The sequence below is a fragment of the Mesoplodon densirostris genome, chromosome 16 (assembly GCF_025265405.1).
Source record: "Mesoplodon densirostris isolate mMesDen1 chromosome 16, mMesDen1 primary haplotype, whole genome shotgun sequence".
Lineage (NCBI taxonomy): Eukaryota > Metazoa > Chordata > Mammalia > Artiodactyla > Ziphiidae > Mesoplodon > Mesoplodon densirostris.
This window is the reverse complement of record NC_082676.1, coordinates 14,197,838-14,225,755: the sequence shown is the minus strand read 5'-3', so window position 1 is coordinate 14,225,755 and position 27,918 is coordinate 14,197,838. Positions and strand designations below refer to the sequence as shown.

The following is a 27,918-nucleotide window of genomic DNA, read 5'->3' as shown; positions in this document are numbered from 1 at the left end:
ATGTGTCTTTTCAAATTGAGTTTTCTCCGATACATGCTCAGGAGTGGGATTGCTGGATCATATGGCAACTCAATTTTTAGTTTTTTAAGGAACCTCCATACTGTTCTCCATCGTGGCTGCACCAATTTACATTCCCACCAACAGCGTACAAGGGTTCCCTTTTCTCCACACCCTCTCCAGCATTTGTTATTGTAGACCCTTTAATGATGGCCACTCTGACCAGTGTGAGGTGATCCCTCATTGTAGTTTATGTTTCCCTAGTAATTAGAAGCTACGGTTTTAAACGTTTAAAAAGGAAAGTTGATTGAAAGGGGTATGATAGGGTGCATCTCAAATAGTAGTGGTGAATATTGTTTGAGAAATTGTCTCAGTGTTACCAATTATGTTTCAGTCATTTAAATCTCTGTGTGATAGAAAATGTGTCTCTTACGGAAGGTCACAGTCAAAACCACTTGAAAGCCAATGCTCTAGAGCCCTAGGGATGTCTGTGTTCTATTCTGCACTGTCCAGTACAGTAACCACTGGCCACATGTGGTTATTGAGCACTTGAGATATGGCTGGTGTGACCGAGGCATTGAATTTTTAATTGTATTTAATTTTAAATAATTTTAATGTAATTAGCCACATGTGGCTGGTGGCTATCATATTGGACATTCATTGTACTTATTGTAGAAAGTTCTATGAGACAGTGAAGCTCTGGAACCCTAAATCTGTAAGACATGACCTACATTTTCAGTTAGGATGGTGATGATAATAATAATAATAATAGTAACAGTAATCACAGCTGATATTTACTGAGTTCTTACTAGGTACCAGGCACTGTTTTGTGCAGTTTACATGTATTAACTTGTTTAATCTTCACTATTATTATCCCTATTGTCTCAGTCTGCTCAGGCTCCCATAACAAAACATCACAGACTGTATGGCTTAACACAACAGAAATGAATTTTCTTACCATTCTAGAGGCTAGAAGTCCCAGATTAAGGGGCTGGCAAATGTGGTTTCTGGTGAGAGCTCTGTTCCTGGCTTGCAGAGGCCACCTTCTCACTGGGTCTCCACATGGCCTTTCCTCAGTGTGTGTACAAAGAGAGGGAGAGAGGAAGGGAGAGAAAAAGCATGTGCTAGCCAGCTCTGGTGTCTCTTTTTATTAGGACACTAATCCTATCTGATCAGGGCACCACCGTTATGACCTCACATAACCTTAATTACTTCCTTAGAGGCCGCCTCTCCAAATACAACCACCTGAGTGTTTGTGCTTTTCCACATATGAATTTGGGGAGGACACAAACACTCAGTCCATAACACCCGTTTTACAAATGAAGAAACTGAGGCACAGAGAAGTTAAGCGAACAGCCCAAAGTCACACAGTTGGCAGTGGCAGTATTCAGACCCAGGCAGCCTGGCTCCAGGGCCCTTGCACTTATCCACTGTGCTGTGCCGCCTCCCCCAGGAGAACGGTTGCCATCTGGCTGAGAAAGAAGATTCCCAGCAGGAAATCTAGACTCTAAAGTGCTGTAGACAGTGGGTTCAAAGGGAGAAGGAGAGCAGGGAGGATTGGTGCAGCCAGGAAGCCTAGAGGAAGATGAGCAAGGTCTGACAGCAAGAGGAGGAGAAATTCCCAGTGTAAACGAAGAAGACAGAGATGAAAAACTCCTCCGTGAATTATCATGTCATCTTCACATCGTATATGCAAAAAAGAGTCACACAAATAACAGCAACCTAAACCACACTAAACTACTACGGCACCCTCCTCCCCCCTGCAAGGGGAACAAAGCAATAAACAAAGGATCTGAATGCATTTCTAGAAATAAGGATGTGGACTGAGGTTGGAGCCGAGGGGGGGCACAGGTGAGAATAATAAACCCAATCACAGCAACAGCTGACATGTCCTGAGAGCTCACTGTGCGCCAGGCAGTGCCCGAAGGGCTCACCTGCATGCCTTCATTTAACATTTCCAACGGTCACAGAAGGTAGATACTGTTACGTATCCCCATTTCAGAGATGGGAAAACTGAGGCACGGAGAGGTTAACTTGCCCAGGGCTGACACGTATTGAGCTCTTACCCTGTGCCAAGCATCACACGTGCATTTTCTCACTGAAATCTCACAAGTACCATGGAAAGGGAGATTTTTTTTTTTAATCTCTATTTTACATATGAAGAATGAAGCCCAGGGAGGTCATTTTTCAAGGGTCACAGAGCTAGTAAGAGTAGAGTGGAGATCTGATCCCAGGCCAAGCTGACTTCTAGGCCAGGACGTTTATCTTTCACAGAAGATACAATTATTTATTTATTTACTTACTTACTTAATTTATTTATTGCTGCGTTGGGTCTTAGTTGCTGTGTGCGGGCTTTCTCTAGTTGCCCCGAGGGAGGGCTACTCTTCGTTGCAGTGTGCGGGCTTCTCATTGCAGTGGCTTCTCTTGTTGTGGAGCACGGGCTCTAGGCACGCAGGTGCAGTAGTTGTGGCTTGCGGGCCCTAGAGCGCAGGCTCAGTAGCTGTGGCACACGGGCTTAGTTGCTCCGCGGCATGTGGGATCTACCCAGACCAGGGATGGAACCCGTGTCCCCTGCATTGGCAGGCGGATTCTCAACTGCTGCGCCACCAGGGAAGTCCCAAAGATACAGTTTTGAGATGAACAGTGAATTGGAGAAGGAATACGGGTCCACAGAGTGGGTGGAAGAAAAGAGTCCTTCATAAGAAACAAAATCAACCTAAAGGTTTTGACAGAAGGTATCCCTGGCCCGAATCAGGCGTGGCCAGGCTGGAGGGTGGGCTGGAGGGGGAGCATTTCAAGATGCTGCCAGAGCTTTGGGACGGATCATGCTGGAGGGACTCAGAAGTGGCTGGAATCTGGGCAGGCCGTGGCCGCCTGCCTGACACCTGGGCCTGATTGCTGAGCGTCTGATTTACAGTTCTGCAGCAGCTGTCAGGGAGAATAATACTTCACCGTGTCAGCGCTGAGCTGCTCTCCAAGACGTCCTGCCCAACTGACCATTAATGCAACACAGTCCACAGCCTGTTTAGTGCTCTTCAGATAAGTTAAACATTTAAACAACACGAGAAAGACAGCCCAGGTTTCCCTCCCAGGGAGCAGGCCCCTCTCTGGCTAGTCTAGAGGCAGCATTAAGCACTCTCACTTTTAAAATATACCTGCCTCGGGGGCTTCCCTGGTGGCACAGTGGTTGAGGGTCCGCCTGCCGATGCAGGGGACACGGGTTCGTGCCCCGGTCCGGGAAGATCCCACATGCCATGGAGCGGCTGGGCCCGTGAGCCATGGCTGCTGAGCCTGCGCGTCTGGAGCCTGTGCTCCGCAACGGGAGAGGCCGCAACAGTGAGAGGCCCACGTACCGCAAAAATAAAATAAAATAAAATAAAATATACCTGCCTTGAAGGAGAAGGAGTGGGCAGGGAGTCCATCTGGGCTTGGATGAGAGTCATTTTTCTAAAGCAAATTTGTCAACAATTTCCTTTCTGCATTCCTGTCTCCAGGCAGCCAAGGACAAAAAGTAATGGGATCAGACCACAGCAGAGCAGGTTGGGAAAACCCCGGCTGTCACCAGCATAATCAGAAGGGATTTTGATGGGTATTTGTCACCAGGCTTACTGTTCAGAAACAAGCAAGGATGAGAATACTAAGGATCAAAACCTGTGGGGTGCAGGCAAAGGCTGATCCAGACAGCCTTAAATTACATTTATTAGAAAACCAGGAAAATTAATAAGAACTGGTAATTGAAAAGATCATTAAGGTAGAAAGCCTTTGGCAAGCATGAACAAGAAAAAAAAGAGGGAGAAGAAGAGATCAGTAACCAACATCCAGAATGAAAGGGTGGACATTATTATAGGTTCAGGGGAGATTCTTTTTTTTTTTTTTAATTATGAGAATACCATGAGCAGTATTGTTCCAATGAACTTGAAAACCTGGATGAAGTTGACCCTTTCAGAAAGATGTAAATTATCAAAATTAACCCAAGGGGAAATGTTTTAAATAAATAAACCAGTGACCATGAGAAATTGAAATCGTAGTTAAAGGTGTACAGCTCTAACAAAGGCACCAGGTCCAGCTCGTTTTAAACAAGAGTTCCACCAAACATTCAAGGAAAGGATAAATAAATCCCATCCTGCACAAACTGCAGAGCAAAGAAAAGGTGGGATGCTCTCATGCATTTCAGGAGACTAATGTTACCTTGAAACTAAATCTGGACTTTGAGCACATGACAAAAGGATAAATCACTGTCATCACTGATGAAAGATGGGAACGCTCCTGCAATCCCACAGATACCTTCACCCAGGCCCTGTGACCCTTTATGTAAGTTCCACTTGGCCCTGTCCGAGCTTCAGTTTCCACACTGGTGAAAGGAGTGGTCTGGACTATAATCGGTATCATTTTTAGGCTAGCCACATGCCTCATTGCACACCTGCAAGTGGATGCATTACCCATATTTCATAATTTTTTAAAAATCCAGGACTTCCCTGGTGGCACAGTGGTTAAGACTCCGCGCTCCCAATGCAGGGGGCCTGGGTTCGATCCCTGGCAAGGGAACTAGATCCCACATGCATGCCACAACTAAGGAGCTGGCAGGCCACAACTAAGGAGCCTGCGAGCCACAACTAAGGAGCCTGCCACAACTAAGGAGTCTGCCTGCTGCAACTAAGACCTGGCACAACCAAATAAATAACTAAATAAATATATTTTTTTAAGTCCTGGAGACCTTGGTCTGTTGCCCAAGAGGGCCCAGAAGCAATGACACTCCTGCAGCAACTCGCACATCCAGCATCCAGATCATGGCTTCAAAACACCATTTTCCAGTGAATGGAACCAGGGCTCCTTGGAGAAGTGACTGACTGATTCTAGGGCTGGGACAGAGAAGTTACATGATAAACATGGAGCATCTTATAGTACCAAAAACTAAAGAAGTGCTCAAAAAACCCCATGATGATGGGGTATGTCAAAGGGACACAAGTGCTGACTGGAAGGGTTCCCAGTGGCCAGAGCTGGAACACTTTGAGTACTAAAACAAATAACATAGTATTCAATCCCAAATATAAAATAAGTACCCATGAGTCCATACTGACACAGATGAATGATTGAATAAATAAGTGGAGGAGAACAGACAAATCTCCCATACAGAAAAATTCAAAATAATTTATGTAGCTACTCTACCCTTTACTGTGAGCTTTGCATAGTTTCTTCCTTCCAAAGAGTATACTATGGAAAGGTGGGGGGAGAGTAACTTTACAGTAGAGAAGCCTGAGGAACACTACCTGAGCCAGGTGATCAAGGTCAACATCAACAGTGATGTCATGTTGACAGTATGTACCCTTGTGATGTGATGAGAGTGGCACTTTTACCTCTGTGATCTTCCTCACCAAAACCCGTAACTCCAGTCTAACCATGAGAAAAACATCAGACAAATCCCAGTGACGAGTACTCCTTCAAACTGTCACTAAAACCAAGGAAAGTCTGAGGAACTATCACAACCCAGAAGAACCTAAGGAGACAAGGTGACAAAATGTAATGTGGTACCCCAGATGGGATCCTGAAAGAGAAAAAGGACGGCAGTAGAAAGACTGAATAAAGAATTGACATCAGTTCATAATAATATAGTGATATTTATTAGTTGTGACAAGTATACTATTTGAATATAAGATGTTAACAATAAAAGATATATGGGAACACTCTACTGTATTCACAATTTTTCTGTAAATCTAAAACTATTCTAAAATTAAAAGTTTATTACAGGTGGTGCAGTGGTTAAGAATCCACCTGCCAATGCAGGGGACACGGGTTTGATCTCTGGTCCGGGAAGATCCCACATGCCACGGAGCAACTAAGCCCGTGCGCCACAACTACTGAGCCTGCGCTCTAGAGCCCGCGAACCACAACTACTGAGCCCATGCACCACAACTACTGAAGCCCACGCGCCTAGAGCCCGTGCTCCGCAACAAGAGAAGCCCGCGTGCAGCAATGAAGACCTGATGCAGCCAAAAAAAAAAAAAAAGTTTATTACAAAAAAAAAACTGGAGACTCACAGGTATCTAGTAACTTTCCCAAGATCACACACCTAGGGAACAGCGGGGCTGGCACTGGAGCCCAGGGATGGGCATTTGAAGCCCAACTACAACATCAAGGACGTGTGAAACTGCATGTCTCTACCCTAGTTCCCTTCCGCCCCGCTTCCTGAGATGCATTCATGTGTAGCATCCTGACGTGTCTTTGGAATTTGGACTGAAGACTGCAGTGTCCTGCTTTGCTTCTAAATTGCTTCATCAGCAGAGCTGACCATCCATGAACCTCTGTCGGTGGTGAACTCAATTCAGTTTGGGCCTATGGAATTCAAACTAGTAATACTAGTGATAATTAAGGCAAACGTGTATGTGGCATTTTCTGTGGGCGAGGGGCTTTTCAAAATGCTTTACCTGTACTGATTCGTTCAATCCTTACAAAACCCTATGTGGGCAGTACCATTCTATAGCTCAATTACAGACAAGGAAGTTGAGAGTCACGAAGATTAGTACCTTGTCCAAGTCCATTCTGTTAGTAAGCAGAGTCAGAATTTGACCCAGATCCCAGAGTCTGTGCTCTTAACTGCTGTACTCTCTGACCTTGCAAAAAAACAGTTTAAAAAAAAAAAAAAAAAAAAGGCACTACCTTTAGGGTTTCCCAGTTTAGCAGATGAAAGAAGAAATCGGCCATTATATCAGGCCTAGATTAACCCTACAGGCCCCACGAAGTGTGGAAGCACAGAAACATTTGTCCTGACATGGCGTAGAGTTGGGGCAGTTTTTGCAAAGGCAGTGACATCGACAAACCTTCGCAGGCTTTTCATAGATGGAAAGAGAAGGGAAAAGCATTCAAAACAGAAGGAACAGTAAATGCAAAGGCCCTGGGGCAAGAGCATGAGGGTTGTTGAAGGACTAGCAGGGGCTGCTGTGTGTGCGGTGCAGTGAGAGAGGGGTGGGAGACGGTGGGGGGAGAGTGATGAGTGGGAGGGTGTGCAGACAAGTGGGGCCCGAGTCACGGTGAGGACTGTGTTTTCACTTGGAGGGAGGTGGGAGCCGTTATGGGGTTTTGGGCAGGGGAGGGACAGGATGTGACTTAGGGTTTAGCAGGATCCCTCTGGCTGCTGGATGGAGACTAGGCTGGCAAGATGGGGGGTGGACAGGGTAAAAGCAGGGAGAGTGAGGAGGTGACTGTAATAGTCTGAGTCAGGGCTCAGTTAACTTTTTCTGTAAGGAGCCAGAGAGTACATATTTTAAGCTCTGTGTCTCTGTCTCAACTACTCAGTTCTCCCGTTGTAGGACAAAATCAGCCCTAGACAGTATGTAAATCAATGAGCATGGCTGTGTTCCAATAAAACTTTATTTACACAAACAGCGGGCAGGTCGGATTTAGCCCCCAGGTCATAGTTTGCCACCCTCTGGGGTAGGTGGCACGTAATGATGGCTTAGACCATGGTGGGAGCAGCAGAGGAGCCTCTCTTTTCCGGGGACATAAGAAGTACCTTGAGGACAAGAGTCAGGTTAGTCCCAAAACCTCCCCTCTCTTGACACAAGCATCCTCTGATGCTGTTCCGGGCCCACAGGAGACATTTTTATAAGTTAGTCTTAGGATGGATGGATCTTTGCAAGCACAGGCTCTGGAGGCAGACAGCCTCCTGGGCTCCTCCTCACCTTCATTTTATGGCCTCAGAAGTTTTCTGGGGTAACAAAGTACCCAGACTGGGTGACTTAAACAACAGAAACTTCCTGTCCTGCAGGTCTTGAGACCAGAAGTTCAAGATCAAGGTGTCGGCAGGGTTGGCTCCTTCTGAAGGCTCTGAGGGAGAATCTGCTCCTTGCCCCTCTCTCCTATCTTCTCCAAGACATTCTTTGGCTTGTAGACCTATCACCCCACCTCTGCCCTCACGCTCACATGATGTTCTCCCTGTGTGCGTACCTGTCTCTGTGTCCAGATTTCCCTTTTTTATCAGGACATCAGTCGTACTGGATTAGGACCCACCCTCACGACCCCATCTTCACTTGATCATCAGTGAAGACCCTCTTTCCAAATCAGGTCACATTCCCAGGTCCTGGGGTTAGGACTGCAACATCTTTTGAGGGGACACAATTCAGCTCATAACAGACCTGTTCCTGTACTCCTCTCACCTCATTTTCTCCTGTATAAGATGAATGATAGTAGTATCCCCGTTAATCTATGTGAAGTGCTGAGCACAGACCCCGGCCTATTGGAAGCCAGTCAGAGGCTATATATCGCTGGCCTCTGTCGTCCAGTGTTAGATCCTGCCTTCTCTCCTCCCCAGGGAGATACTTTATTTTTCAAAAGCAATATATGTCCATGTTCTCCTTGTAAAGGAAGGAAGGAGGGAAGGAAGGAAACAGGGAGGGAGGGAGAAAGGAAGGAAAGGAAAGGAAAGCAAGCACTTCAGTAAGGTTAAAGCCTCCTTTGACCACTAACCCAACGCCAGTGCCTTCCCAGATGGAATTACTGTTCCCAGTCAGATGTGTGAGCATCCAGATCTTTCTATTTCCATTTATGTATATGGATACATTCATATATAACACCTTGTTTTGTTTTTAATTGGTTTTTATAAATATCGACATGTGTGATACTGGATGTCTCATTCTCCAGTCTGCTGCTTTTTGCACTGTAGGATGTCTTGGAAACATTTCCATGTGCTCACCTAACTATCTCCCTCTTTCTTCTGAGCCGCCGGGTAGGATTCCCCTGAATGGATATACCACAGTTCGTTCCACCATGATCCAATCGAGGGAACTACAGGTGTTTGCAGTTTCTCACTGGGATGCTGGACATCCTTGCACAAGACTCTTTGCAGTTGTTTCTCTGGGTCAGAAAGTGTCAATTCCTCAGCCCCACTGCGCCTCACCAATGCCAAGGCCACAGGAACCCATCCTCTGTCTTGGGTGGGTGGTCCCGCTCAGACCCTCCCCGCCGCAAGGATAGTCACACTCTGACTCCAGAGGGGCCAGAAGCACCCTGGGCCGTGAGAAGCTGGCATCCTTTGAGAGGCCTGCCCCCCGTGCAGCACAGTTGAGGGGCATCTGATCCTCTTCCCCCAGGGCCCAGCCCCATCTTCGTGTCCTCCGCACCATCCCACTCCCCTCAGTGCTGGCTCAGCGGGTAACTCAATCCAGGTCAGCTGGTGGAGTATGAGGTAGTGTCTAGCTGAGCGTCGTGGTGTTTTATTAAAGCCCGAAATGTGATCGCTACTGTTGTCACGCTTTAGCACCCCCGACAATCTCCTCGCAAATGAGAAAAACAGAGCCTCCCCACATACCTTTCCCCTGACATCAGGGAAAGCACAGGGAACCCTGCCCAGGGGCCTGAGCCCTGGTGACCCCCCAGAGCAGCTTTCAAGCTTGAGGGAAGGCCTGGGGGCCAAGGGGAGGTGTTTTTTCCAATTTCAGACAAAGCAATGGACTGGGGGGAAATCTGCTATTAATTTTTCCTCAGTGCCTGGGTCTCCAAAGTCAGCACTGGCTTTTAAATACAGTTTTCATTAACCTGTTAGGATTGCTGGCCCTAGGATCCTTCCATGTATATGAGATTGGTCTGGATCAGAGGTTTCAAACTAGGATGCCCACAGGGGCCAAGTAACCAGGTAAGGTAAAGTGAGGAAAACCCAGTAGAGGCTGCAGAGGAGTGGAGATGGGTGTCAAGGCTAAGGATTCTCAGGATAGAAGAAAGCAAGCCCTGCGTTGCCAGAGCGTGTAAATTCTCAGAGTAGCGGAAAATCTAGAGAGACAGAGAAAGAGCGAGAACAAGAAGAGCGAGAGGGAGGGAGGAAAGGGGGAGAGAGAGAGAGATGGCTGTTGTTCCAAAAAATGTTTTAATGTTTTAAGCACATTTTGGGCTAAATGAGATATGTCTCCAGGCCAGCTTGCAAGCTCTTCCTTAACTGAACCTATCAACACAGCAGAGAAATTGTCAACCTCGTTTCTTTATCCCTCCAGAGCTGCACGGTCCAATAGAATGTTCTGCAATGATGGAAAACGTGCACCATCCAGTATGGTAGCCATTGGCTCCATTTGGCTATTGAGCACTTGAAATAGGCCTAAGGAACTGAATTTTCTATTCTGTCCAATTTTAATTGAATCTAACTATAAAGAACCACATGTGGCTAACCTCTACTGTATTAGATAATGTGACCATCGACTCTTCCATTTGGGGCGTACCATCGTGCTCAACTATTTAGGAAAGGACACACCCTCTCAGGGAGGGGGATCAGTTATACCACCAAGACATAGAATCCTGGGTGCGTGGAAAGAAAGGAAATATGGAGTACAGCAGAAAAGGTTTAGGTGTAAACCAGAGGTCTGCTCACTCAAGGATGGTCACTCAGTGCCCCCCACCTAGTTTTTTTCCAGTACTATCCAAAGAGTTTCTCAGTTGGGGTCACCACTGAGCATCTGCCATGTTCTTTGCCCTCTGCTCTGGCTACCGTTTGCCCATGGCTGACCCCTAGGAAGCCTCTGGGGAGACCTCCCTGCTGTCAGACCTGTCAGAGCACACCGTTGCCCACGCCCGGGCGCTGTGCCAGGCCCACAGACACGTGAGGTGCCGTGCAGCAGGACCCTGAGTCCTGCTTTGTCACTGCCACAGAGCTGTGGGCAAAGTGTGCCAGGGACTCTGGAAACAAACCTCTTTCCCATCCAGAGGATCCAGCAAACTGCCTTTCAGCCCAAAGCTCATTCAGGGGGGCCAGAGAGGGATCAGCGGCCACACCACCCCTTCTTCCAGGTTCCAACCTTGATCCCCACAAGCAGCCCAGGCTGCCCCAAACGCCACTGTCCCCACCTGCTCTACCCCCGCATCTCCATAACAACTAAGTTACCTCTGTATATCTTTAAAAAGTGATGGAGGGAAGGTGGTCCCATCATCCCCCAGCAAAACTCTTGTTCTCAAAGATAAACTCAAGCCTCTTCCTTGTGTAAAAAGAGATCTGCTCAAAATGTTGACAACACCATTTTTTTCCCAGCTTCTCTCCTCCCATCAAGGGTCCAGAGATGTTACAACCAGTTTTTCTCTCAGAGGTCAAGCTCAAAGTTCCACGTGCATCTTCCTCTCTCTAGCAGTCTTTGCGAGGAGATATCTGCCCCCTGAAATTGTCTTCAAACCAAAACGTGGATGTTTACAAATCTTAACGCAATAATCAAAACTAATATTTATGTAGCCAGACCCTTCTCCTCTCGTCAACCTTGTGAAGCAGGTTCTGTTATTATCTCCATTTGCCAAACTGATCTCTGAGATTTGGGGTGGTTAAGTCACTTGCTCAAGTGGTTGGATCCAGGATCCAAACCCAGGCGATCCGATTCCAGAGCCTGAGCTCTAACCAGTACCGTCGGGGGGCAGGCACAGCGTGCTCATGATTTTTGCCTTATGGACCGATCCTCTGAATGGACCTTCTGATGGAGGTAGAGTTCACAGGCTTCCTTGGGGGCTGTTGCATCACTTGCCTCTTGGTTGCAAAATGACAGAAATCCATCTCCACTCAAATGGAAAAGTCCGTGTATTCGTCTCCTACGGCTGCTGTACCAAATTACCACACACTTAGTGGCTTAAAACAACACAGTTCTAGAGATCAGTGTCCAAACTCGATTTCACTGGGCTGAAGATGTTGGCAGAGCTGGTTTCTTCTGGAGGCTTTGAAGGGAGAATATGTTTCTTCGCCATTTTCGGCTTCTGGTGGCCGCCTGTATTTCTTGGCTTGCGGCCTCTGCCTTCATCTTCAAAGCACCTCACTCCAGTTCCCTTCTCCTCTCTGTCGTCAAATACCCCTCTGCCTCTTACTTACAAGGACCCTTGTAATTACATTTGAGGTCCACCTGGAAAATCCAGGATAATCTCCCCATCTCAAGATCTTTAACTTAATCACATCTGCAAAGTTCCTTTTTCTGTATACGTTTCCTGAGATTAGGACAGGGATGTTTTGCGGGGGCTATCACTCAGCCTGCCATAGTAGCCAGGGTGGCCTTTTCTCAGTTGTGGCTGGATCCAGAGGAGCAAATAATGTGATCAGGGCCTCATCCCTCTCTCCAACTCCCAGACCTACTTTACACTAACAGCCCCAGGCTTAATCTCACCATCCAGCAGCTCTGGGGAAAGGAGAGCTCCTCTTTCCCAAAAGTCCCAGGGCTGGTTCTCATTGGTCCAGCTGAGGCCACACACTCATCTGTGAAGTAATCACTGTGGCCAGAGGGACCCTGGGTCTCTCTGATTGGTTGAGCCTGGGTCATGTGCCCACCTACATCATCCCTTCCCCTCAGTCTTAACTCCCATGTGTTACGGTATTTCTCCAAAGAGAACTGAGAGATGTATGGGTGGTGGAAAGCAACATGTTATTGGAGTCCATTGAATGGCGAACCCTTGGGATGGTGCCTGGCACACAGTAATGCTTGATAAATGATGGTCACAGATCGTGGGACACAGAGGGGGACTTGGGCAGGGGGTACCTCCTGAAGCTAATGCTTGAAGAATACAAGGTTCACTAAGCAGATGAAAGCAGAAGAGCATTCCAAGCAGAGGAAACACTTGGAATAGTGAAAGGCTTCCACCGTATGGCCTTGGTAACCATAGGTCCTAGTGTACCTGGGGGCAGAGGGAGATGGGTCCTATTTTGTGCCTGTCCTCCTAATGTAACGTTGATAGCAGCCCCCTTTACGTTGCAAAATTATCTAGGTTTGCATGATAAATTATACGGTCACCACCACCCCTTATAGCCAAAGGCAAAAGAGGTTGAGGCTTAGCCCGAGGTCACCTGATCTTTAGTGGCAAAGTTTGGACTAGAATTCAGGACTCTGACTCCCAGTCCAGTGCTCCTTCACCCCTCAGCTTATGAAAACAACTCTTAAAGGCTGCATCAGCTTTACCAGTTACATTTTTCCCTTTTTCTCTTCTTGCCAAATTCTCTACAGGACTGTGACCAAATCCACGTGGACGATGTCTCATCCGATGACAACGGGCAAGATTTAAGGTAGGAATCTGGGGAGTCAATCAAAAATGCCCCTTCTGATTGGTTATCAAGCTTGCCTTTCACTAGGAAGCAGAGAGGAGGGACGGGCTGGTTACCAGGGCAAGGTGGCCTGCCCTCAGCCAGAGCCGGGACTGGTGTTTCTCTGAACTCCAAAATCACAACCCTGCCCCCCACCCTGCAGCCTGCTCCGCATCATCTCGAATCACTGAGGCTGAGCTTTCTGCAGATCCTCTGTGACTCTGCTTACGTTTCTCTCTCTGTGGGTTTTTCCCTGCTTACTAAAGGAATGCATGCATGTTGTAAAAAATACCATACACCACCTTTGGTCTTGTCTCCCAGAATCACCACCATCAAGAGTCTGGTAAACCTTTTTCCAAGGTTTGACTGCACTCACTAACATACATACGTTATTTAATGTAAAATTGATATAGTTGACACTCAAAAAAATATTTCTTGAGGGAGTAAGTGGTATGTCTGATTTCTAGGGGGAAACACTCCTAGGACATGAATTCCAGAAATAAGGTACCCAGCTGCTCAAAATGAGACAGCTTTCAGAAGAATGTGGCTGGAATGTTTCAAGCCTGCACATTATAAAAACGGAACCTAGTTATTAATCTGTGCTTATCAAAATTATCACTATTCAACGCCTCTAGGCCCATCAAAAATATTATGAGACCAAATAACGTTTCGCCTATGAGCCATTCGTGGTAACTTAACTTAGTGTTTACTTCCTAGGTGTGTCTTCCAACTTACTCAAAAAAAAGAAATCAAAGTTTCTGTTCCTGAGCCCTGCAAGTCTTTTCAAAGCCCAGCACAATTAGAAGTGATAGCTGGGCATCGCCTGCTTCATTTTAATTAGCCATTCAGAAAATCCCTTCTGCAATCAGGCCTGGCAAGGAACAGGGCTCCACTGCCAGCCAGGACTGCTTAATTTGTGGAGTAAATAAACCCCAGGCCAAGGCTAATTGTGTCCTTTTCATGAAGTCATCCCAGGGAACCACTCTCCCTTTCAAGGCAGTGAGGAACCAGTGTTCTGTTTTTATCGTTTCCCCTGTAGTTAGCTGGCTTGGAATTTAGAGCAATGTCCCTCTAAACCCCGATTCATGCTGAGTTGTTTGGTACCTCATTTCAAGAATCCACAATCCAAGGGTGTCTTTTTCCCACTACAAGCCAAATTCCCCATTTGTTCATTCAAGAAATATCTATTAAGCACCTACTGTGTGCTAGGCAACAACTATCAAATGCCCCTTGTTTTGTTTTGTTTTCAGTTAACAGTAAAAACCAACAGTGGTAACACCCTTACTTTGCACCATGCCCTGTTCCAGCTGCTCTATGTGACTTAACTCACTGCATCTTCACAGTAACCCTAGGAAATAGTTGCTCTTGGCATCATCATCGTTTTACACTTGGGGAATGGGAGGCACAGAGAGGTTCAGTAACCTGCCCAACCTCACACAGCTGGTAAATGGGTGAGGCAGGATTCACGGACACCCTTCCCTGCCCTCTACCTCTTAGCAGAACATCCAGGCATCTCCCCAGGTATCCTGAGTTTACAGAGTCAGTGTTCTTTTTCAAGAATAAATTCTCTAGCCTTTCTGCACTACCCAGGGAGGGGTCCATAAGGCATTGTTCTAGATTCCCATCATGACTTAAAGGGAAATTTCCACAATGTCCGGAGTCCTTGATGTCCTGCAAGTGAAAAAGGAGGATGTCCTCAAATTCTTTGCAGCAGGAACCCAGTTAGGAGGCACCAACCCTGACTTCCAAATGGATCGGTCCATCTACAGAAGGAAAATTGACAGCATCTACATCAGAAATCTGAAGAGAACAGGGGAGAAGCTTCTGCCGGCAGCTTGTGCCACGGTTGCCAGTGAAAACCCAGCCGATGTCAGTGTCATGTCCTCCAGAAGACTGACCGGTGAGCTGTTCTGAAGTTTGTCGCTGCCGCCGGAGCTGCTTCTAGTTCTGGCTGTTTCACTTCTGGAACCTTCACTTTACCAGATCCAGGCAGCCTTCCAGGCGCCACGACTTCTGGTGGTTACTGATTCCAGCGCTGACCACCAGCCTCTCCCAGAGGCTCTTGTGTTAACCTGCCTACCGTTGCTGTGTGTAGCGGACTCTCCTCTGTGCCGTCCCTACAACAACAAGGGAGCTTCCCCAGCGGGTCTGACATGGTGGATGCTAGCCTGGGATGTCCTGCGCATGCGTGGTACCATCTCCCATGAGCACCTGGGGAGGTCATGCCTGATCTCTGCTTCTACAGGGATCCAGAAGAGCCTGAAAAGGAAGAGCAGGCCGCTGCTGAAAAGGCTGTAACCCTGGAGCAACGTCGTGGTGAACGGATGCTCCAGCTCCCAAGTTCACTGCCACTCAACCCGAGGTCGCCGACCAGTCTGAAGGCTCACAGATGCCCTCTGTGCCTGCCCAGCGGCTCCCTACTGAAGACTGTGGAGTTCAGGCCACTGGCTGGGGAGGCACAACCACTGAGTGGTCCGAAGCTGTTCTTGCAAAGACTCTTAAACAGAGAATGGAAATGAGGTTGATGGAAAATAAAATTTCTTTAAAAAAGAAAAAGCAGGAGACGTTCTCCAGCAAGATGGGAGCCTTGACAGTAGAGAGGAAGGAGCACGTGTCAGTTTAAAGTGTGGCTTCTGGAAATGAGGGGCCGTGATGGGATAAAGTCACACAGCCCCTTTCTCGTCAGGATAAGAATGTGCTAGAAAAGTGCCCAGCCCCTTTCTCGTCAGGATAAGAATGTGCTAGAAAAGTGCCCAGCACAGTGAGTAGTCCTTGCTAAATGGCTCTCTGCCCCTATGATTAGATGTTGTCTGCTCCCTTTTACTAGTTGGGGATATTTTATTTCTCTTTAGCCCCTGGTCACCGCCACCCAAGGGAGGGACTGAGAAGAAAGCAGCAGCAACATGTCTGTGTAATAAACCCACTGGCATCTTTCGTGGGAAAGAGGGGGTTATCATGCAGACAAGTTATTAGAACAGTCATATCTTATTCTCCATGCATCTTTTTAATTTTTTTTTTAATAACCTTCTCAAGATCTCAGAAGTTATGGCGTCAAATACCACGATGTCAAGCTAGTGGTCAAACAAGTTAATTACACACAACCTATATTTTTATTGTATTGTTTTTTTTTTTTTTTTTTTTTTTGGCCACGCCACAAGGCACGTGGGATCTTAGTTCCCCAACCAGGGATTGAACCCTTGCCCTCGGCAGTGAAAGCGCAGAGTCCTAACCACTGGACCGCCGGGGAAGTCCCCAACTTTTTAAACTTGAGTAATTCAGTAAAGAGCAGAGAAGAAACTATGATCACCCCTGTCCCCGCCATCTCCAACTCACCACTCTCTGACATTATGAGTTACTTGCTTCCAATTTTATACACACGCACACTCACACAAGTGTCTGTGAAAAATGCCCCAGGTGAATGTGTGTGTGTGTGTTTATGGACATATGGGCAAAAATTTGAAGACATCTAAAGAACTTCTGTCAGCCTGTTGGTATCTCTCTGTGACTGTCTACCCAGCCTGCTCTGGAGGGAATGCCAGAGTCTACGTTTGAGGCCTTTGGGATTAAGTCACCTGGGTCAGTGTCCTCCTGGCCCACCTGCCCCAGTGAGCCCACGTGGTAAAATCTGCTGTTGAGTTTGAGGCATCACTCAAGGCGTTTCTGTGGATCCTGCAGGGGTTTTGTTGTCACCAGTTCGATATTCAGGCTGTCAGGCTGAACCCCAGGCACAGAATGGTGCGGGACGGCACACGGGCATCAGCACATCACGTGGCCCACAGGGAGAATGACCCAGCACTTCACACTTTTCAAACTCCCTTTTATCTGCTGCAGCAGTGGCGTTAAACCGGGGATACCTAAGGTACAATTTGCTAGTGTTGTTTCATCCCCAGTGCATCACATCTTTTTAAAAAATACAATATCTTTCTCCACCCTTAAACTCATCACAGAAAATCCAGAAACAATAAAATAATGCAAAGAGAAAAAAAGCTGAACCCACCCCCCAAGAGGCTGTGGTATACCACGCTGACCTGCTCCCCGCAGGCTTTTTCTGTTCGAAGAGACTTTCACTTTTGAAGTTTTTGGTCCACACATCCCTTGTCACGCTCTGGTTTTGCCTTGCAACGTCCTGTGGTTTTGCAAACCTGTACCAAGCTTCCAGTGGAGGGAAAGAAAATGGTGTTCTGTGGAGAGCTAGGGCTTTCGTTCTCATGCTCTAGCTGCTGTAGGTGGTCGATCACCCACGCTTTCCCCTTCTGGTTCCCAGCTGCCGCTTCTGTCATTAACCTCACATGACACTCTGACTCGTCCCCAGACCACGCTTCATGGTGATGGAGGGTTATGTCTGCAAAGCACCAGCAATCTACTCTGCTTAATTTAACAGATAAATTACCATAGGGAATTTCTTTTATTTTTCTTTTTTTTTTTTTTTTTTGCTGGCCACGCCCTGCGGCAGGCAGGATCTTAGTTCTCGGACCAGGGATCGAACCCATGCCCCCTGCACTGGGAGCACAGAGTCTTAACCACTGGACTGCCAGGGAAGTCCCCAACATAGGGAATGTCTGTAGAAAGATATAGAGATGCTCACAGAATAGGAAGAAAAGGTCAGCAGTCAGGGCTTACGGGGCATGTGAAGCAGATCTGGGGATCAGAGTGGCAGGACTAACTGGCATTTTCTTCTGGACCCTTCTCTCAGGATGAGCCAAGGCCAACCATTTTTTGGAGTTGCCTTCCAGCTTCAGATTCTAAAGGGGGAGAGAGGGAGGCTTTCCCCAGCTTGGCCACTGCATGCAGGGGACAGAATGGCTGCCCCCCAAAAATAGAGATGCTCTTTGATACCGAAAGAAAGGAGAATGGATGCTGACTAGGCAAGACCAAAGGATGCCACCGCTGTTTGGGAAGTTAATAAAAACTATGATCCTGCTCCTCCCAGAACGCACATAACCACGGCACCCTCGAACATTCGGGGACATCGTGGGTGCTCCAAGCCCCACCCCATGGGTCTCCTGGTGAAGAGCTCCCACCTCCCCGACATTAACACTGTCTCTTCTCCCACCCCCTGCCCTCTTCCGTCTCCCCAGCACCTACAACTTCTCCGCTGATGGCTTCCACAGTTCGGCCCCGGGGGCCAACTTGTGCCTGGGCTCTGGCGTGCACGGCGGCGTGGACTGGATGAGGAAGCTGGCCTTCCGCTACCGGCGAGTGAAGGAGATGTACAACACCTACAAGAACAACGTCGGCGGTGAGTGGGTCGGGGAGAGGGTCGTCCACAGTGGTCAGAGGGTCTGCCTGTGCTCCGGGCGCACCCCCTGGACCAAGGGAAATTCATCAAGGATGGATGTTGTCACTTGCATCCCACCTGCCCTGTGCCAGGTACTGCTCTGAGAGGCTTATTAGAAGTCCTAGCTCACTCAGTGTCACCCTTGTGACGCCCTCTGGAAGAGGGTACTAAGATTTCATTATCCTCACTTTAGGGGGGTGGGGTGGGGGCGGGGCTGGGAAGCTGAGGAAGGGATGGAGCATCTTGCCCATGATTACACCCCCCTCACCCCCGCCGTGGTTCTCCACGTGTGGTCCTTGGACCAGCAGCATCAGCATCACCTGGGGACTTGCTGGAAATGCAGATTCTCTGGCCCCACCTCAGACCTGTTGCACCTGAAGCTCTGGGGTGGGCCCGGCCCTCTGGGTCTTAACTTGCCCTCCAGGTGATTCTGATGCTCGTTGGAATTTGAGGACCACTGGCTTCAGCCCTCACTACTCAGACTGTGGACCGTGGAGCAGCCACATGAGCATCACCTGGGAGCTTGTTAGAAATGTAGACGCTCAGGCCCCTCCCCAGGTGACTGAGTCAGATCTGCCTTTTTAACAAGATTCCCAGGTGGTTTGTGGAAACACTGGTTCTCAGACTTGGCTCATATGGGAACCCCTTGAGGAGTTTCCCGTTCTGATTTTCCTGGCCTGGCTGCTGCCTGGCATCAGGACTCATAGAGCTCCCTGGTGACTCTACTGTGTAGCCAAGGTGAAAGCCACCAGCTTCAGTGGCAGGAGAGCACTGGCTACCACCCTGAATGACAGTCTGGAAGGGGCTGAGGGCAGGGTTGGCTCGGTGGTGACCAGGCCCTCGATCACTAGTTCTGGAATTCTCTAGGCCACTGGCTCTTAACAGGTGATGCCGCTTCCTCCCCACCCAGGAGGCATTTGGGGATGTTTCTGATTATCACACGGTCTCTAACCAGCTACTGGCCAGTATAAGGGAAGAGGTTTGAGTAGGCGGCTACTCAACTCCATTGACTGATCCAATCAATCTCAAAATAAAATCAAGGTCACTGGATTGAAGTTGACCTTGGGTGTCATCTGATTTGAAACCTAGACTCACCTTCCCTAACCCCACTCCCCCCAGCCCTTTAAAATGACAGCAACTATGATTTTTTTGGTTTGTTTTTTGCAGTACGCAGGCCTCTCACTGTTGTGGCTTCTCTGGTTGCGGAGCACAGGCTCCGGACGCGCAGGCTCAGCGGCCATGGCTCACGGGCCCAGCCGCTCCGCGGCACATGGGATCTTCCCGGATTGGGGCACGAACCCATGTCCCCTGCATCGGCAGGCGGACTCTCAACCACTGCGCCACCAGGGAAGCCCAACTATGATTTTTATTTGCTTTGTCCATAGGCTTGATAGGAGCTCCCAAAAGAGAGACCTGGCTACAGCTCAGAGCCGAGCTGGAAGCTCTGACGGACCTCTGGCTGACCCACTCCCTGAAGGCACTAAACCTCATCAATTCCCGGTAGGTGGGAGCCCCCGTTTTCCTTTGTGTCACTGAACTATCTCCCATTCGAGGGTGGTAGCCCCTCCATTTCCACACTTGGGAGAATTGGACCCCCAAATTGTCCCCTGCACACCTTCCAGACATTTGATAAAGCTGGGGTGTACAAGGCACCATGGACACCTTGTCGCTCAGATGTGCAGATAGTTGCAGAGACTGATCGGGGGCCAGCAGAGCTGAAGACCTTTGTATGTAGGTCGATTGTCCCATCCGCTCTTGCCCACAACACCCTCCAGCCACAACATCACCCTGTGAAAACCATTTTATAGGATCACACAGATCATCTGGCGGGCTCTTAGTGAGGTCAGGAGGGCCCACTTTCATTCTAGACCTCCCACTAAATTGCCTCTTGCTCTTAAATAAGATCACCTGGGCCAGAGAACAAATTACTCCCCTGCAGCATCAGAATTCTTGCGACCCAACAGATGAATGGTCACAAAATGGCAGCTCATGAGCTGAATCCATCCTGCTGATGTGTTTTGTTTGATACACACTTTATCCCAAAGACTGGGAAAGTTCATCCATAGCTGCCGGTTTCGAGGATCTTAGAAAATGTCAGAACTGGCGTGTGCTCTGCAGTTTACCCCAGTCCTCACCTCTCCCTGTTGTCCTACACTTGTTCCATGTCACTCATGCACATTGCCAATAGGTCCCTGCAGCTACTTTAGTGTGTGGCCCTTGCAGTAAATTTTTTTAAATGTTTATTTTATTTTTGGCCGCGTTGGGTCTTCGTTGCTGTGCGTGGGCTTTCTCTAATTGTGGTGAGTGGGGGCTACTCTTTGGTGTGCGGGCTTCTTGTTGTGGTGGCTTCTCTTGTTGCAGAGCGCAGGCTCAGTAGTTGTGGCTCGCGGGCTCTAGAGCACAGGCTCAGTAGTTGTGGCGCACGGGCTTAGTTGCTCCGTGGCATGTGGGATCCTCCTGGACCAGGGCTCAAACCCATGGCCCCTGCATTGGCAGGCAGATTCTTAACCACTGAGCCACCAGGGAAGCCCAACATCTTTTTTTAAAGTTTTTATTGAATTTGTTACAATATTGCTTCTGTTTTACTTTTTTGGGGTTTTCGGCCATGAAGCACGTGGGATCTTAGCTCCCTGACCAGGGATCGATCCTGCACCCCCTGCACTGGAAGGCGAAGTCTTAACCACTGGACCTCCAGGGAAGTCCCTAACATTTGCTTTTTAAATAGGAAAAATATTACACTTGTGTTAGATTTCAATGTGTCAGGAAGCTTCAGGCTTAAAAGAGAGGAATAGCTGGAGGATCCCTGAGCTCTAGCCTCACTTGAAGACGACCTAGCCAGAGCCTCCAAACCCCACCGGAATTCCCACCGACTCCAGGCTCAGCTGCAGGGGTAGGAGGCCTGGCCTTGTGGTACCTTGGAGTTCTGACTCACCATCTCCTTTGCCCTCAGGCCCAATTGTGTCAACGTGCTGGTCACCACCACTCAACTAATTCCTGCCCTGGCCAAAGTCCTGCTGTATGGACTGGGCTCCGTGTTTCCTATTGAGAACATCTACAGTGCAACCAAGACAGGTAGGGGAGCCCAGACCTCAGAGTGGTACGGGGAGGGAGGGTAAGGTCAGCTTTGCCTGCCAGGTTTGGAAAGTTTAAGGAAAACGACACTAGGGAAGTTAAAGAGCTTGTCCATGGGCATGGACAAATCTCCCAAACAACCCTCATAGACCCACTGGGTTTAACCTCTGCTTCTAGAGAAATTGGTTAGGATTGCAGTTTTCCAAAGTGTGTGTATTAGTTAGGATACCTGCGAAGCTGCTGTAGCAAATACACCCCACATACAAGGGCTTAGGGCTAAAGCTTATTTCTCCCTCAGATGTCAACAGACCAGAGGTGAGTGATCCAGGCTGATGGGGTGACTCTGTCCTCATACTCACCCAGGGAGCCAGGTTCTTCCCGTTTTAGTTTTCCACCATCCCCTATAATTTTATCCTCATGTACATGGTCAAATCAGATTGCGCCATATTGTCATTCCAGGTTATGAGAAGGGGGAAAAGAGGAAGGAGTAATGGGCGTCCATTATTGTAAAGCCAAGACTCAGAAGGAGGTGCATGTTACTTCTACTCACTTCCTATTAACCCACCTTAGTCACATGGCCACAACTAATTGCAAGGGAAGCTGGGAAATGTAGTCCATAGCTAAATGACTGTGAGCCCAGGTAAAACTCACGAAAGTCCATTACTAAGGAAGCAGAGGAAGACAGTTCCCCCCACCCCCGCCGCCCCAGGACGGTACATGAGGTGGTTTTAATTTAACTAACTAATTTTAATTAGTTAATTATGGCCATTAACTAATCTAACCTTGAACCACACAGAAAACTATTGTTTTTTTAATGCTCTGTCAAAGAGATGGTCTCAATTTAGTGTTATCTTGCTTTAACACCTCTTTAATACTTGCTCATCTCCTTTATAAACAAAGAAAACAAGCCTTAGGCTTAGAACTTTCATCAGATAAGATAATTCAATAACTAGAAATTAACAGCATCGTTTGTCATCAGGGCAAGTAATACTGATTTTTCTTGTGGGGGAGGAGGCTGATTTTTTTTTCTTGTATCACCTAAAAATGTATAATAATACAAAGCCTAGTTATTTTTAATTAGAAATATTTACCTGGTTTTTTTTCTGAAGCAAGAACAAATATATGGTATGTACTTTGGAAGCATTTTCTTAGAGCAGTTTTTGCCTTTACTGAAGTTCTAGACCAGAGATACTGCTAAACAAACATCCTTCAGTGCTCAGGGCAGCAAAGAATTTAGCCAGCCCAAAATGTCAGTAACACCGAGGCTAAGAAATCCTGATGGGGCGGTGAAGCACTTAGCCTACTCTATGCTGGCATCTGCTGAGTGACAGCTGTTCTTTTTAGTACTCTTCTCATTATGATGATGGTTACTAAACTTGCTAAAACAGGATGAGCTAAGACCTGAATTTAGTGTTGGTTACTAAACTTGCTAAAACAGGATGAGCTAAGACCTGAATTTAGTGTTCCTGGATTGATGCTGCTGCCCAGCCCCTGGGAAGAAGGAAAATACGAAAAGGTGATCATCTACAGGGAGCAAGAAAAAAACAAACAGCTGAGTCGCACGAGGACCACTCTGTCGCCCGGCTGCCCACCCTCGGACACGTGAATCCTGGCACCTCTGCTTCCTAAACTAACCCTGGGGATCCTGGGCAGATCATGTCCAGGGCACCTCTCAGAGCCTCGTGTCCTCATCTGTATAATGGGCCCATCACTCCTACACCGGACAGCTGCATAGACGCCAGGGCTTGTTTCAAACCCCTGCACTGCCTCTCCTGCTGTGTCACCGTGGGCAAGCCACTTAACCTCTCTGTGCCTCTGCACTGTCATCCATCACATGAGGATGGGGACAGTGATGCCTCGAAGTCTGCTTGAGGATGAAATGATTAATACCTGGTCCTTAAGAAGACCTTTGTAAGAAGGCTGTACAAAGTGAGCTCTTGATTAGCGGTTATTAGTCACCTCAATCCTGGGTCCTCACCAAGTGTCTTTTCTTTCTTTCCTTCATCCGTGCATGCAGGGAAGGAGAGCTGCTTTGAGAGGATAATGCAGAGATTCGGCAGAAAAGCCGTCTACATCGTGATTGGCGATGGCGTGGAAGAGGAGCAGGGGGCGAAAAAGGTATGTTCACTGCGTCCGTCGCTCCGGCTGCTCTTTCCTCCTCTCTTGAGCCTGTCTCCTTCCCAGGCTCTTTGCTCGCCCGTCCCCTGCCATTTGGAAATCGCAGAAGCATCCTGAGTAATTTCCTGCAAATCCCCCTCCGGGCCTTTGGCTGCCACCCCGGTAGCCCTGCATTGTTTCTGGGACAACTGCTCAGGAGCCCAGAGACCCTCTGTCAGGGCAGGCTGGCCGGGGAGCCGGTGCCTGTGTGTGTGTTTTATTTAATGCTTACTGATCATATGTTCCAGGAACCCTTCCCAGTTAATAAAGACAGCATTAAGCTAATGAAAAAGAAAATCCTGCATTTGTGATCTCAGGCCCATAAGGAGAGGGGCAGGGGGGTTCTGGTGGCCACAGCTCTGTTCTTGGAAAAGAAACAGCTGCCAAAGCCCTGGATCTGGACCTGTCAACAGCATCCCAGAGAGCCTGCCACCCCCCCCACACCCAGAGAGGCCTGGGAAGCAGATGGTTAATGTCACAGAGCTTAATTTGGTTTCCCCCTGGTTTCTCCCTTCCCGCCCCAGAAACAGATTCAAAGGAAATGCAAAAATGTTTAGGGGGTCTCAGCGGATGGAACTCACGAGAAGATGGAGGGCCCCGAGGGTCCCGAGAGAGGGGTGCTTAGAAGGCTTTGCATCTACTGTTCCATCCACCTGGAAGGCTCCTCCGCTTTCCCAGCTTTCCCGGACTCATCCTTTCAGCCTCAGCACCACTTGCAGAGGGAAGGATTCTCTCACCAGCTCCCACTGCAGCTCAGTCAGGCCTGCCTGCGACTCCCTCCCCCAGCTGTCCCTAGTCCTCCTCCAGGGCATTATCCCCTCCTGTCGTGAAAGAATTACCTGTGTGATGGGTGGCTGCATCACCGACTCTCCAGCTGGTGTGTAAGCTCCGTTAGCTGAGCACCTACTGTGTGCCAGCTGCTGTTGCAGGCACTGGGCGTCCTTCAGTGAGCAGAACACACAGGGCTCTCACCCCTCGCTCAGCTCACAGCCTGGGGACGAGCAATCCACCCCTCAGTGTAACATGCGTGTCAGATGATGAGCAGAGCTTTGGCGAAAAATAAAGCAGAGAATGGGAAACAGAGGGGATTCTAAGAGAGGGGCAAGCTGCAAGTGTAAGTGGTGGTCAAGCCTGCCTCCCTGCGAGGTGACAGCTGAGCAAAGATGGGAGGAGGAGAGTGAGTGAGCCAAGTGAGTATCAGAGGGAGGGAGTTCCCGGAGAGGAACCAAGAAGTTCAGAGGTCGGAAGGCTGGAGCATCCTGCAGGGAGCTGGCATGGCTGCTGGCTGCACGATGCACCAGGCGAGTGGGGAGGGGCAGTCAGGGAGGTGCCTGGGGCCTTCGGAGGGACTTCGGCTTTTACCCTGAGCACTTCTTTTGAAAGCATATTTCTTAAACTTTAAAAATGAATTGATTCAGAGGAAAAAATATTAAGTGAATAATAGGGGTGATACACCAGGATGTGACCAAAACGGTAGCGTGAATCATCCCATGAATCCAGGACCAGTGTGCCAGGTCAAGAGCATGGTCTCTGGTGAGACTACTTGAAGCCCACTGCCGGGATGGAAGGGGGATTCTAGAGCCCCTCTTCCAAGTTCAGATCTAACAGAAAAAACCCTCTGCCCTCAGCATGTGACAGCCATCAAGATAAACTTTGCTTCTATCGAAGTTGGGTTGAGAACCCACTTAGGCCCCGTGGCCGCGGGCACCCCCTACATGCCCACCGGTTCTCACCTGGAGAATGACGGGGACATCCATGGAGCAGTGGCTGCCATTCACCCACCTTCTCACCAGTCAAAGGACGTTTCTTAGGGCGGTGTCGCCGATGTTTTGAAATGACCGTTTCCTCTCCTGAAATGAAATACTAATGGATAATAAAACCTCCTTATAACTGTAATGTCCAGGAGATCAATATCTGATGATACATCAAAGAGAAATAAGGGAAAGTCATTTATACTCACAGTAACGTGTGCTTCAGTATGTGAACATTTGAGCACAAGATCTCCCACCCAAACGTGCCATCGCTGCGGATGTGAGCCGACCAACACAGGGGACACAGGTGTGCGGTCCTGGCCATTCAGGAAGCCAGAGAGGTACCGCGGTTGTCACGTGACTGCTCCAAACTGCGAAGCAACCCATGGGAAGGTTCTGAATAAAATAAACGAGACTTCCCCAGTTGACACGGTAATTGCAGCCCTGGGAAAGTCGGGTTTTATTAAAAGCATGAGAAAAATGCTCTATTTATATGTGACAAAGTGGAGTTAAGGGTCTACACTCAGGTTATTAAGAACGGGTTTGTGCTTACTTAAATACCTGGCAGGACATCTGAAAGTCATTCAGGTGGAAGGCGTGTGGGAGGAGGCAGGAGACCTGCCCCCACCTGCAGTGCCCCCGAGTCAGGACGACAGTCAAAAATCACAGCCCTAGCAATTGCCAAGTCACCCCTAATGGGCAGGCTTCTCCTCTGAGACCTGCTGGTCTGGGGTCGCCCTCGCCTAGGGGGCCAGGAGGAGGAGGAGCGGATGGAGGTGCCTCCTTAAGGTCTGTGTCCCGGGCGCCTCCCTCGCCTCACCCTACAGCCGCCCAGCTCTCAACAGGTGACCGGGGGAGCGCATTTTGCTCTAAATCCTAGCTCCTGCCATTGTTGGCTGTGTGGCCTTCAGCAGATGGCAACCCTCTCTGAGCTGCCTTTTTAATCTGTCACATTTGCTGAGAACAGGCGCCTGGGGCCCAGCAGAGAAACCGTGCATAGTTAGCCCTCAATAGCCCGGAGCTGTGTGATTACTACTCCCCAGGGCCAGGGGAGGGGAGAAGGCTAAATCCACCTTCAGAAATTCAGGGGTTCTCTCTCCTGGGGAGCCAGCAGAAAAAGAAAACAAGAATGCCAGTTTTCACATAACATGAAAACTCACCGAAATCCCTTGTTTGCTCAAAGTCCACAGGAGAAGCACGTTGCTAAGACCCGGCTGAGGATGTGGAGGGGGTGGGCTCCACCGGGGCCAGGGCTGCTCAGTTTCTGTGGAGTTTGCATTGCCAGAGATGCCAGACAGCAGCTTAAACAGTGGAGAGCTTTCTTCATCTCTCGTTAGCTGCCCAGACAGCTGGGACAGCACCAGGGACCCGGGCCCCTTCTGTCTTGTTGCTCTGCCAGTCCCAGTACTGCTCTTTCCACAAAGTCCAAGACGGCTCCGCACCACGCCCACGTCTGCACTGCAGCCACCAGGAAGGAAAAGGGGAAGGACTCCTCTTCCCTTTAAGAGCACAGCTGATAGAGGTCAGCATCACTGCTGCTCAGACCCCATTGGCCAGATTTGAGTCACATGATCACACCTTGCCACAAAGGTAGCTGGGAGATGTACCCTTTATTCTCAGCCACCAAGTTCCTAGCAAAAGAAAAAAAAAAAGCGTTTTCTGAGAGAGAGGGAAGAAAGGATGTTGGGAGCCAGCTGGCAGTCTCCATCCCAGCTGGCATGTGGCAGGACGCTAACTGGCACCCTACTTAACCCCAGGCCTTCACCACTACTCTTTATTACCGACATCATCATTTTATTTAATCCTCCAACCCCCTCCCCCTGCGAAGTGGGTACCATTCCACTTCATTTTATACAGAACATATTTGAGACTCAGGTTAATTAATTTACCTAAGGTCACACAGCTGGTACATGAAAACTGCTGTGTGTTTTGCTCCAAACGCCTGGCAGGAAGGAGGTGGACTTAGGAGTTTCAAACACTGTCAGTCTGCACCCCTGACCTGGTCAGAAGAGAGTGGAGTCCACCAGAGAAGACTGGGACACACACCCCATGCACCAAGCTCCCCTAAAAATCCCCCGCAGTGTCTGAAGTAGCAGCCCCAGCCCATTAGTGAGAAACCCTGTGCACCAGCAGCTCTCCCGGCCTGATGGATGGGACTCATTAGCCCAGGCCACTGGACACCTGAGCAGCATGAAATACGGCGACAGGACAAGGGGCTTCAACTGTTTCAGCTGACAGTGTTGTTAATATCTCCATTTTAGTGGGTCATTTGTCTCCCCCTCTCCACAAGTGATAAATCTACCTACGCTCTGGAGCCACCAGGCCTGGGAGGGAGATGGCTGAGATAGTCTCTTCCCCTTTGCTCATTTCCTCCCAGAGAAAATGAATTACACTCTTTAAAGAGGGACTGGATTGGCCAGGTGGCGACCAGATCCATCTTTGCAGAGAATGAAAGGCTTGGCCGGGGTGAGGGGAGGGTGGGGGAGCTGAAAGGCATTAAAGAGGTGGCATCTGTTGCCCATGATGGATAGACTTCTGCTTCCTTTGGGCAAAAGAGAAAAAGGTGTGTCCATTGAGGGCTTTGCTTGAGAAACTCACCTTCCTGCCTTTCCTCCCTCCCTTCCTCTTTTCATTCCTTCCACAAATAT

General features: G+C 48.7%; 1 protein-coding gene and 1 pseudogene across 2 annotated transcripts in view; both read left to right on the top strand.

The window, feature by feature from the left end:
* Nucleotides 1-27,918, top strand: part of EYA2 (EYA transcriptional coactivator and phosphatase 2) — a 183,709-nt gene that overhangs the window by 153,504 nt on the left and 2,287 nt on the right. For both annotated transcript variants that reach the window (XM_060120223.1, XM_060120224.1), the window contains 5 exons: nt 12,936-12,994; nt 18,091-18,251; nt 19,676-19,790; nt 21,241-21,362; nt 23,380-23,480. In XM_060120223.1, the coding sequence (XP_059976206.1) occupies nt 12,936-12,994; nt 18,091-18,251; nt 19,676-19,790; nt 21,241-21,362; nt 23,380-23,480 (558 nt within the window). The remainder of the gene's footprint in view (nt 1-12,935; nt 12,995-18,090; nt 18,252-19,675; nt 19,791-21,240; nt 21,363-23,379; nt 23,481-27,918) is intronic.
* Nucleotides 14,663-15,635, top strand: LOC132476009 (small ribosomal subunit protein uS2-like; annotated as a pseudogene).